Source organism: Anastrepha ludens, chromosome 6, assembly GCF_028408465.1.
Source record: "Anastrepha ludens isolate Willacy chromosome 6, idAnaLude1.1, whole genome shotgun sequence".
Classification (NCBI taxonomy): Eukaryota; Metazoa; Arthropoda; class Insecta; order Diptera; family Tephritidae; genus Anastrepha; species Anastrepha ludens.
The window spans coordinates 101,393,681-101,406,360 of NC_071502.1; the positions used below are offsets into that span (position 1 = coordinate 101,393,681).

The 12,680-nt window shown below is 41.0% G+C and overlaps 1 protein-coding gene across 5 annotated transcripts in view; it reads right to left on the reverse strand.

Annotated features, from left to right (window-relative positions):
- Nucleotides 1-3,137: 3,137 nt before the first annotated feature.
- The window catches only part of LOC128868865 (sodium-dependent transporter bedraggled), a 39,812-nt gene continuing 30,269 nt past the window's right edge, over nt 3,138-12,680 (reverse strand). For 4 of the 5 annotated variants that reach the window (XM_054111412.1, XM_054111414.1, XM_054111413.1 and 1 more), the window contains exons 5-8: nt 11,969-12,251; nt 11,128-11,906; nt 3,992-4,239; nt 3,138-3,897 (exon numbers count right to left, since the gene is read on the reverse strand). In XM_054111412.1, coding sequence (XP_053967387.1) covers nt 3,306-3,897; nt 3,992-4,239; nt 11,128-11,906; nt 11,969-12,251 — 1,902 coding nt within the window. In that variant the 3' untranslated portion in view covers nt 3,138-3,305. Of the gene's footprint in view, nt 3,898-3,987; nt 4,240-11,127; nt 11,907-11,968; nt 12,252-12,680 lie in introns of those variants that run through there. The other variant, XM_054111416.1, reaches the window with a different exon arrangement.

A 12,680-nucleotide genomic window follows, 5' to 3' on the forward strand; every position in this document is an offset into this window, starting at 1 on the left:
CGTCAGTTGTTTCTTATCCGTACAAACTGGTACCAGCCAGAAACACCAAATGTGCTTCTCAACTTGGCTATTTGACATAGAAGGGGCTATCCTATTGCTTTTTGCACCACCAACAGGTGATGCCCATTCGCACGACATTATCTAGTCAACGAATCCGCTAGATTTTCTTTCGCTGTGCAAAATCTATGTCGCTGTAGTGGTCATGTAACTTACCATGCAAGAATCTTCTGTAAAATCCTTCTCACTCGCACTCTCATTGAATGTCGGGCATGATAAAGGGTTTGGTACATCGAGAGTGGCCTTTATGTCTCAATCGCTTACTTAGACCGAAGTTAGCAAGAGAGATTCTGAGTTGGATTTCAAAGCTAGCATTATTAACGGTGTTAATGCTGGTTCAAAGGTAAACTAAGTACTCTCATTTTTTTCTTGAGCCTTTTCCAAAATTTGACGATTTCACATTATATTGTGGACTACGCTTTTCCCCAAGCAGTTTCTAATGGGATTCCATCGAGATAACCACCCAAACTAAGAAATTCAAGGGGATATCTCAGTCAATTAAAGCGTGATCTTAAAAGAAAAACACGAAGAGGCCTCACCAGCTTTCTATGAGATACACGACGACAAACTTCTAGAAGACATTTCCAACAGCAACATTCCCTACAGCAACATTTCCAACTACACTGATGGCTCAAATATGGGAAATTATACTGCAGCCGGTCTCTTCTAGGGAGTTCCCCAGTTTATGTGGAATAATTTTTCGATCTGTCACTCCGATAACACAAGGCTTTGGCAGAGAGATTGTCTGGATTGGCTTGCAAGCAATTGATAAAATATTCGGTTCTCCAATTAGCACTAAATATTCGAGCTACCTGGACTAAAGAAATATAGTAGACGGCAGAGCTGGAAGAAGTAGCTCTTACGTCTGGTGCATAATTTTGTGGTATTAGGATGGTTTTATCAGATACCACACAATCTATTATATAGCTCCTTAAGTAAGTTTTTTTCAGCTCCGCGTACAGAGCTCTCTTTGAGCTATGGCTCCAAGAAAGTAGAATTTCGGTGGAAAAGTTTATATGAAGGCATGGAAACTGACTCGGCCGTTCAAAGTGCACTCGGGTACTCTCTGGGGTTTTTAAGCGTAAATATTTACTTTAATAGAGGGCAACTAATATTACTATAGGGTGATTGGAGGAATGTGCAGATCTTTGACAGTAATTTTAGTGATAGATATGTTATGTTAGGATAAATGACTGTCCAAGTGAAAGCCCAGTTGGACAAAGATACAATTCGTCAATTGTGATGCTATACAGACGACGAGCAAAAACCGAACAGGGGGAAGAAGGAAGAATGGGCTTTGGAAATTGATTCAGATATCTTGGCTCTTACTTTTCTGCTACACCTGCGGATACAGCATACAGCAGGTTTAAATATTACACACCTAATGAATTTCATCAGTAACTTAAAGCGGCTTACGAAATTGTAATTAATCACCATTTGGTCGGTATCGTCCTCTAATCATTTTGTTCTTTCCCCCTCTGTTTTTTTCTCTATGGCATCACAATGGACGAATTTGATTCTTGCGCTCCACAGGGCGCCAGGAGAAAAACTATTTCGACTGTGACAGACTCCATAATGTCACGTCTCTCTAATCTGCGCTGGAGCCAAAAAGTGCCATTTTAAATAAGTACAGCAGGTCAGTAGAACAAGTGCGCTAAGGACCCCATGTGCCTATAGAACGGTATCGGACGATGCAATCTGCGTCATAGCTAGCAAAATGCTTATAAACATTCGGGCAAACTTACAGAAGAGGTTGTACTGCTCGCAAAGTACGAAGCCGACAGAGGAACTCAAACAAGCAGAACGTTCTACCTCGATAGCTGATTGCCAATCAAAATGGGGCCAGTCATCAAAAGGCCGGTGGACGTAGTGGATCTGTCAAAAACACGGAGACGTTGATTTCTTCCTAACGCAGCTATTAAGTGGGCACGGATGCTTCCAAAAATATCTGCAACGCCTAGACGTGGCTGGTAGTCCTTATTGTCCAGAATGCTTGGACGAAGAGGAAACGGTCGAACATATGGTTTTTTATTGCAGCAGATTCGATAAGGAACGTGATGACCTAGCAAGAACAACTAGTGTGTTTCTGACGCCCAATAACCTAGTTCCATAAATGCTTGAGTCGAATGAAAAATGGAGGGCGGTACAAACTTTTACAATACGAATTATCGTGGAACTTCGCAACATTGCTTGGAGGCGAAGGAATGATGAGAGACAAACGCGGCCGTAACCACAACAGTCGCATTGATAAAATGCAGCAAGACGAACGGCAGACGAATATAACTGACGATTGAGCTTATTACTCACGACGGGCTTGAAACGTAATTACCAAAACGGTATCCCTGTAGGATGATCGATTTCGATTGCTTTTACACCTCGTTATAAAAAAAAGAAATAATAAAACTGGACTGCCTGACGGGCCCTCAATGCTGGTTGTTGTTGTTGGAGCAGCATAAATATTCCCCATACATATATGGGGAATGTTGCTGATTTGACAGTCCTTGGCCGAATATAAATCCGGGTCGTTTCGGTAACTTAGAACCCACTGCCCTCAATGCTGGTCTAAGGAAATGCTGTAGCGGTTGGCGTCAGTAGACAACCACACAAAACACTAACAGGTAGATCGAAGAGAAAGAAGTAGCCACCGTTAGAGAATTTTTTCTTCCTTCACAGTGGACAATATTGCCTCCGTAAGGCGTTATGTCATGTGAGCGCTCACCACCTAATCAAACTAATTTCCAATAAATTTATAGTACACTGCGCTCACTCATAAACAGACACATACATACATGGTACAAGTATCTACATAGTGACATAATTTGTTGGTGAGCAATTTTTAATTAAATTTTCTCATAAAATCGGGTCCCTTAGATGTGGTTCTTTCTGCACTTTAATGGAAATTATAAAGGCAAATTACATCCGGCTAATGTAATTAGAGTGCAAAAGGAAGGTGTTAAGCATTATTGCTCACACTCTCTCGTATGTCGTAAGCCCATTTAATGGGCGACTAATTGGGAAATTGTCTTTTAAATAAAAACGCCCTATAAAATCGTTAAAAAATTATAAGAAAATGTAAAATATTCATATGTTAAATCAGTTAGTACTTTTTATTATTATTATTATTTATCATAATTATTACACTCATACGCATTTAAAAGATATCTATTTACACAATATTCGTACACATCCATATACATATACAAGTATATGTAGGTAGATGCATACATAGTTAGGGTTTCTCTATTGTTTTAAATCACAGATGTATTACTTCCGCTTTCGTTGGCTTCATCGTCGCGTGCTGTCGTCGTTGTAGTTGTTGCTGTAAACGCCGCACTACGCGCCATCGGGGCAGCATTCGTCACCAAATTCTCAATCGAACAGAAAGATGAATAGTTGTTGGATGAAAGTTCACACAATTCGGGCGTTGAGTCGGGCGACACCACCGCCACTGTTTCGGGGCGTATTTGTGCCGTTGCAGCACTGGTCGAACGTAGTACAGTGACCACATCGTCAGCGGTGTAAGGTGCGCGCAAATTTCGATGAACACCATCTGCAGTTGATGAACGCTGACCGCGACCACCGCCGATTGTGTTACGTTGCTGATGCTGTTGCTTTGTTGTCAACTTGCGTCCCAACGACAGTGAACGCTGCAGCTGCTCGCCTGAGCTGGAGGGGAAATTGTACGGTTGATCCGTTGCGAGGGCGGCGTTTGCAATGGGTATGTCGGCACTTGTGTAATGTGGACTGTCAGCTGCATGCGAATGCAATGATGTAGTGGGTTGGTTGCTCTCGGAGTCGATAGTGAGAATGGGGCGTGCACGACTGCGATCACCAAGTACACTAAGTGTAATGATTGGAAGAATGGAAAGAAAATATAAATTTGATTATTTAAAAATTAAATGCTTTTTTTCTTTCTTTGTTGTTTTGTAATTACCGTCTAACACTACGTCTGATGCTCTGGCGCAAGATTTTGGCGAAACGCGCGCCTGTTGCTGTGGTGTAGGATGGTGGTGGCGTATATTTTGGTGGTGCATCATCGTGTGCCTGATATGAGTTAAGTTCTAAATTTCCCACGGCACCATTGCCGCTAACACGACCGAATTCCGTTCTACTGCGATCGCTAGAGGAACTGTTGCGAATTTCGCGTAAGCTGTCACCAGGCCGATAGAGAAGTTGGATGCGCTGCAAATCATGGCAGTAAAGATTTGTATGAGAAAAAATATGCAACCATAATTTTAAAATATATTAAACATTTTTTTTTATAATTAATATCTCTCCTCCTGATTAATAAAATAAACGACCCGTCTAAATTAAATCTCATCTAGAACTAAATAAACTCTCTTACTGTAGGTCAAGTTCAAGTTAAGGTTCTTTCTTTTCAAAAAAAAGGCAAGTTTTTTCAAATCAAAAAATGCAAGTAAAAAAGTCTTATTTGATACAAAGCCACTTGACTATCTTCCTAAATTCCTGACGTCTTAAAAATATTAAGTGTCACGCGTATAGCTTCATGAGTTTCGTGGTTATTTTCTCCACGTTTTTTCACCTTTACATTTGTATCACTTTTTTAGGCGTAGTACCCAAATTGTGTGCCCAAATTCGCTTGCACTTGTTGTAAGCCGTCTTTCAGTTCGGAGTTAATTTAGCTGTGAGCAGAAAATGTAATGCTAACAGTGATAGCAGCAGAGAATGTTAATGATAGCAGTGAATGAATGTAAATGTAAATTGTTATGCCAGAGAATGTTATGCTGTCAGGCGCAGACAGAGGCGTAACCAGAGAATGTTAATGTTAACTATGTAAACAAAAGTGGAATTCATTCTGAAAATTACTTTTAGTCTTAATTTTAGCATTAAAATTTATTTTTTTAGTGCAAAATAAGGAAATTTCCAAATAGTTGAAAATACTTTTATTATTTGGAAATAACAAAAGATAAAAAAGCAAACCAAAATCATGAAACTAGCAGATTCCACCTTTTATATGTATAGAAAATATTAGGGGGGCCGGAAAATAATGTCGTTTTTTCAAGTAAATTCAAATATATAAATTTCTTACAAGTTTTTCTTTTTAGACAATGTTGTAATCCACTTCATTGGCAACAACCTTTTGTCATTTAGAGTGCCGAAATCGATAAAATCAATTAGTTTTTTCAGTAAAATATCTGGAGATGACTTTTTTCATATTAACCAAATTTTGAAAGTTTTTGTTTGTTAAGAAGTGTTGCAGTGAACGAAATAAATGCAAATCCGATGGCGTAATGGGGGGCGAGTGTGGTGGTCGAGACAGTACCACCCAACCGATCCATTAATTTGTTCTTGCGCAGTGCGGTCTTGCATTATTGTGTTGCAAAATAACGCATTTTCTATTAATAATCGTAGAATACTTTTCAATTACTTGATTGATGTACTCGATCTTATTGCTCACAATAAAGGTCTGCTTTAACTGTTTCAGGTTTAAACACTCAAAATGGACGATGCCACGAATATCCTACCAAACACTTTTTTCCTTGTTCGCTCCACTCGGGAGCATAAGGCCTCGACAAGACTCAGTCTTGCATTGGTTTCGTTAATCTATTTTGATTTCTGACAGGGTAGGTGATTAGCCTGCCGTTACCAGTCCTGAATAGTGGGAATGCCCACCTATCGTTGCTTAGGAACAAGGCCTTCTAACTGTTTAGAGCGCCATCTCTGTTTCAAATTTTTCTGTCAGAAGGATCACACAGATGGTTGAGGACTTCGCTAAATTTTGGTGTGTCTGCGCTAATACTGCGATAGCCCGCTTCCTCTTGCTGGCGCCACTGATGCAATGTGTGTTTTTTCTTTTTTACTTGTTTTAGTAGCCACAATGCAAGTAATGCGCTGAGGTTTTGTGCGGGAGTAAGGATTGGAAGAATACGGTTTTTGGGGTTGAGGAAAGATTTTTTTTTTTTATAGAAACTAGGAAAATAGGTAAGTTTGGAAAAGTGCGAGGACCGTGCTTTACGTGCGACTCCAACCCACAACCTCTGGGATGGCAGGCTAGAGCACTTACGCTAGGCTTGACCAAACACATAAAGGTGCATTTTTCGAATGTCAACCTGGCTTAGCAGTTCTTCGTGGCGGTTCATTCGGAGATAGTCACTGCCTTTTGCGTTTTGGATTATCATACCGGACCAATTTTTCATCTGCAGTGATCAAGCAATCAAAAAATGGTTCTGTATTCCACCGTTGAAGCAATAAGTTGCATGTTGTGAATCGGTTAGCTCTGTTTTCTTCAGACAAATTATGCAGAACCCAAGCACCTGCTCTGTTTGTTTTACCAATTCGTTGCAACTGTTCTTGGATGCACAATTAAGGTTGATTAAGAGTATTTGACAGTTCCTCCTCCACATTTGCTTCCATTTCCGCCCTTAATACGTAATTGTCTAAAGTTGCTGATCTTCCAGATCGATGTGAGTCGGAAATATCGAAATTACCGGGCTTGAACTGAGAAAACCGCCAGCATTTACGGGCATCTAAGGCACTTTGACGGGCATGAATCTTTTCTGGCATTTAGCAAACCATTTCACACAAAATGGCAAAATAAAAATTAAAGAATTAAGTTTTCACAACTAGGTAGGTAGGTAGGTAGGTAGGGTGGTTGTCGTGAGACACACTTAGACCTTCGGCAGGTCCATTGTGATACCACTGGAGCTTATCCTTACTCTACGTGTTCCCTTTCAAACCATCCGGTTGCTTTAATAAACGAGCAGAGCTTCGTTAGTTTTAGATGCGCTATATCCGCTACATCGGTTAGAAATGCTGTATCGAGGGTGCGCAGCCTTCTCCTAGCTAGGCTTTCACACTCACATAAAAGGTGTCTGACTGTTTCCTCTTCTTCTGTATTTAGACAGCTTCTACAGAAATCGAAGTAAGGTAGTCCTAACCTTCTAGCGTGGCTGCCTATTAAACAATGACCTGTTAATACACCTATCATTTTTCTTATAGATTCCCTGTTGAATCCTAGCAAGATCTTCGATCGACCGCTGTTCCAGTTCGGCCATGTCTGTCTGCTTAGTTCGCATGTTGTGAGGTTTTGCCAGATTGTATTTACCTTTTTGATGGTTTCCCTGTCTATAAGTAATTTACAAGTGGCTATAGGCATGGGTATCAGCGCCTTATCCGGTTCGAGATCTAGCGTTGTACCGGCTCTTGCAAGTTCATCCGCCTTACAATTTCCTGCAATGTTTCTGTGGCCTGGTACCCAGATAAAGTGCACCTTGTAGCACTTAGATACGTCATCTAGTAGTTTAAAACATTCTAGAACTGTTTTTGACGAGTGTGTTTTTGATTCCAGCGCTTTTATTGCTGCTTGACTGTCCGAGTAAATGAAGACTTCATTTGCTGATAATACTCTCGTTTTTATCTCTTTAAGTCCCTCTTTTATGGCAGTGACTTCCGCCTGAAATACACTGCAATGATCAGGTAAGCGAAATGATTGGCGTACTCCGAGTTTGTCGGAGTAGACCCCTCCACCTACTTTATTATCCAGTTTTGAGCCATCTGTGTAGATGTTTAAGTCATTTATCTTAACAATGAGCCCGTTATCCCATTCCTCTTTGGAAGGAAATACTGTGACGAAGGATTTATTAAAATTGATGTCCTTGGTCCTACAGAAATCCGTTGTGTTGGGAATGCAGGGGAATTGTTCTAAAATTGAGGAGTGTCCTCTTCGGTTCGTTCTGAGTAGGCCGATTTCTCTTAGTCTGAGAGTTGCTTTGGCAGCTGTTTGCTTACCGTACTGCTCTATTGGTAAAATGTTAAGCATGATATTTAGTGCATCTGTGGGTGTGGTTCTGAGGGCCCCACAGATGCAAAGACTGGCCATTCTTTGTACGTGTGCCATGGTTCTTTTAATGTATTGGGAGGTTGAATTAGTTTTAAAGGTGACACACAGATGGCGCTATTTATCACTTTATCGCGTTGGCAATACTGAATATATATTCATGACAAAGCCTCATCCCTAGGCTTTGTTTATCAGTATCTGTCATTTCGCTGAAGTATAAACAACGCAGTGTTTTCGTGCTCCTAGTATGTCAACTTTCGTGCCGTCGAAACGCAATTTGCGGGAAGCTTTGCTTTTCTGCTTCAATTTGAACAAAAATACAGCCCAAGCGCGTGAATTGCTGCAGGAGGCCTACCCAGACCATACTCCGTCGATTTCAACATGTGAGTACTGGTTTCGACGATTCAAAAGTGGTGATTTTCACACCGAAGACAAGGAGCGTCTTGGCCAGCCCAAAAAGTTCGAGGACGCGGAATTGGGGGAATTGGTAAACGAGGACTCGTGCCAAACCCAAGAAGAGCTTGCTGAATCATTGGGCGTTGATAAATCAACCGTTTGCAAGCGTCTAAAAGCGATGGGAATGATCCAAAAGCAAGGACATTGGGTCCCGTACGAGTTGAAGCTGCGCGACGTCGAACGGCGATTTTTTATGTGCGGATTGCTGATCGAGCGACAAAATCGGAAGGGTTTTTTGCATTGGGTGGTGACTGGCGACGAAAAATGGATCCACTACGATAACCCAAAACGCAAAAAATCATGGGGTTTGCCCGGCCACGCATCAACGTCGACGGCCAAGCAGAATATTCACGGCAAGAAAATCATGCTCTGCATTTGGTGGGATCAGGTTGGCGTCGTATATTTTGAGCTGCTCCAACCGGGCGAAACAATCACGGGGGATCGTTACCGACTGCAATTGATGCGTTTAAGCCGGGCATTGAAAGAAAAACGGCCGGAAACGGTAAAAAGGCACGACAAGGTTATTTTGCAACATGACAACGCTCGGCCGCATGTTGCTCAACCTGTCAAAAAATACCTTGGAACGCTTGGCTGGGAAGTGTTACCCCACCCGCCGTATAGTCCAGACATAGCTCCCTCCGATTATCATTTGTTCCGGCATATGAGTCTCGATTTGGCGGACCAGCGGTTCTCCTCGTACGAGGCTACCAAAATATGGGTTGAGTCATGGATAGCCAAGCAGCGGCCAGAATTCTGGAGAAACGGCATCCGGAAATTGCCCGAAAGATGGGCGAAAGTTGTAGCTAGCGATGGCCAATACTTCGAATAAAATATTTTGTACCGTTTTTTCACAATAAAGCCCCAAATCTTCGAAAAAAACCTTTAAAACTAATTCAACCTCCCAATACAATTTATCTAAAGCTGGCCACCATACTAATATGCCGTATGTTAGGATAGGTCTGACAATTGCCGTGTACAGCCCGTATACGATAGATGGGGAGAGACCCCAACTTAGTCCTATCAGCTGTTTGCAAGAATATAGTGCTATTGTCGCCCTTTTTACTCTATCTTCGACATTTGTCTTCCATGTTAGCTTTCGGTCTAGTATTAGACCTAGGTAGCGGGCCTCATCGCTAAATGACAGTGCCGTTCCACCTAGAGTCGGAGGAGTTATATTTGGTATTTTGTGTTTCCTGGTAAATAGGATTAGTTCAGTTTTATTGGGGTTGACGCTTAGCCCATTTGCTTTTGACCAGTTTTCAACCATATTTAGTAAATCCTGCATGACTTCTATGAGTGTATTGGGGAATTTCCCCCTTACTACCATTGCAACATCGTCCGCATATGCTACTACGTGTTGTCCTCTCTCCTCTAAACAAGTCACTTTATATTTGAAATGTCTCTGACAGCTCATAAACGGTAGAGAAGCCTTGACATGTGCAGAAACGACATTTCTTTTTACTTTTCGGTCCCCCTAATACATAATTAATTCCGTTATAGTTAATTTTCTAAGAATTACTACAGATTATCACCAACACCAAAACATTTCCTAGTAAACAATAAAATTTAGAGAGCGAAGTTGCAGTTCAATGGGGAAGAGACGACCATTTTGTGCGGGAAGTATTTTCGGCCGCAAAAATCATCTATCACGAAATCAGATGATCTACGATAAAAAATTTTTTGTTTTGAAATTTGGGTTTCGGTATCCTTTTGACTGTTTGTTGTAGGTTTTTAACATTTGCTACTTATAATCAAAAGATATATCATGAGGTGATTTCTATTTTTCGAAACAAACGAAAGGTGTAAAAAAGTTGATAATATGTTAGGGAGGATTGTCCGCTCAAGATTTGTGGTATCTACTGAAAACAGTGTCCGCTTAAGAGATGTATCCGTTAGCAGAGAGTACACTGAATATATAAAAATCTTCTGAAAGTTTCATGAAAGCATTACGAGACTTATGAAAATTTTGTCACTGAAGAAAAAAAGAGTAAAAGGACATATTTTTGAAAAAATTGAGCTTTTAACTATATTTAAATTCTTGGAGGAAACAGACTAATACTTAAATTTTCATAAAAGCCTTCCGAATTTTGTGAAAATTGTGCCATTGAAGCATAGCTCCTACTCCTCCTTGAAACTCTATGAGTACTGTTAACGGCAGCATGAGGTCATTTTGGGAAAATGATTGAATCATTGAATAATTTCACTGCAAGAATTTAGTAAGAAGACTTGGAACTAGTGAGCCTTTCAGCACATTTCACTGATTTTTTCCAAATTTTGCAATATTTCTAATGCTTAACTCTTTCTTAATTTTGTGTCAAAATTTCCAGCAAATCAGAAGAAATTTTGCGGAGATATGGAAATTTACCTAAAAGAATTACGGTTATTTTTGATCAACTTAGCGCAAAATCATGTAAATATCCTGTCGCTGAGGCTCACTTACATAAATTTCAATGGCGGCCACCGTAGCCAAATGGGTTGGTGAGTGACAACCATTCGAAAGCACACATGTGCGAAGTCCCAGGCACGAAATACCTATTGATAGCAAAAGATGTTTCTAATGGCGATCGTTCCTTGGCAGACAATGTCAAATCTCCGAGAGAATCCGAGAGAAATTGCCATGAAGAAGCTCCTCATAAAAAACAATCTCCCATCCGGAAGCGGCGTAAAACTATAGGTCTCTCCGTTTGTGGAAAACGCACACCACAAAGAGGTGTAGGAGATCGACTAAACACCAAAAAATCCGCTTTACAAATATTCAATTATTTTTACTAATAAGGTTTTACTAACTTCTAAGCACATCCGATTTGAATACTCACATCCAGTATATCCGGCGGCCCATTTGTTAAATATCGATAAATTTGCACAATCGCTGTGACCGGTATGAGAAGCAAAATTCCAATTTGCACTGCAGGTGCCACTTTTCTAGCCCAATACGTAAAATACGACTTGCCACGCCAGTAATAGAACTGATTGGAAAATGATGTCTTGTAGCTGACCACCGATAATGTTATCAAACCGATTGGAAGTAAAACATTCCATGCTAATGCCGTGAATGCCGATATCGAGTTCGAAAACTTCAAGTTGTTCACCAAATCATCGCCGTTATAGGGGCGCCCTCGTATCAGGAATACACCAAATATCTGAGCAGTCCATAGAATTGCCACAAACCATGAGCCGCCTAACACCAAGTCCATGTAATACAGAATGGATATGGCGACTTCGGTGGTGAATGGCACACCCAATAAGAGAGCAGTTACACAACTTAGTAGCACAGCGCTAACGGAGTTATCCATTGCGCTAGCGATGGGCTTCCACATAGCGCACAATTGTGATATACCCAATATCACTAGGGCCCCAAAAGTTAGCGCACCCCAAACCCAAGAGACAGTGGCACGCGAGACTACCAACGTGGCTGGAAAAATTTCGCTGATGAAACGCAGTGCTTGATAGCCACTCTCTTGATGTGTCAGCTGCCGCCTATAGCTTTCACCAATAAAACTGGAATAGTGGGGCATCCATTTGGTGGGTATCGAGATAATATTCAGATTGGTTATTGAATCCGGTGAGAAAATGGACTTGGAAGATTCAAGTGTTTCTGTAAGAAAAGTAGAAAATTAAATTTTTTTGTATAGGATTTTGGATTTTGACATGACTTACCAAACGAACCCGGTACATAGATGTAGGAATGTTGATTCAAAATCTGCACACATAGCGTACCCAGTAGAGCCGCAACACAAACACTGAAAAGTGTTATCAATATGGCAAAGATGGCATCGCGCCGTAACGATATTTCACTACGCCCGGTCACATGGGTACAGCTAGTGATGGAGATTACAGAGGAGCCGAGTAGACCCCAGGTTAGGAACACCTCCTGTGCTGCAGCTACCCACATTTTGGAGTTTTCGAAGAAGTCATTAAAATCCGTGGTGGTGAAGATGCTCTGTGGGATATAAAAAGTTTCTAGTTAAGACAAATATAATTTTTTGTATTTCATTCCCACAACAAAAAATCGTTTTAATTTCTAAACCGAATTGTTAAACAGCTAGCGCAAATGGACTTTTATGTGTTATCTACTAATTAGTACCTATGCTGCAGTTCGCGCCACCGAGCACGAATCACTGAACTTCAAAATATGCTAAGAAAGCCTCAAGCGCCCACTGTTCCTAGGAGCCGCGTAGGTAGCTCGACCGAAAAAGGTTGAATAAATTGGCTTTAGAGCTATGTCGCTTCCGAGCATGTCTTTGTGATACTGAAATACGGAGCTTAACAGCCGCTGAATGTACTCTTGAATTTCTGGACGCACAATTTGTTTTAAGGGTTGCCGTTGGAAACCGGAGTTTACTGTATTGCTCCCTTCAAAGCTTGCATC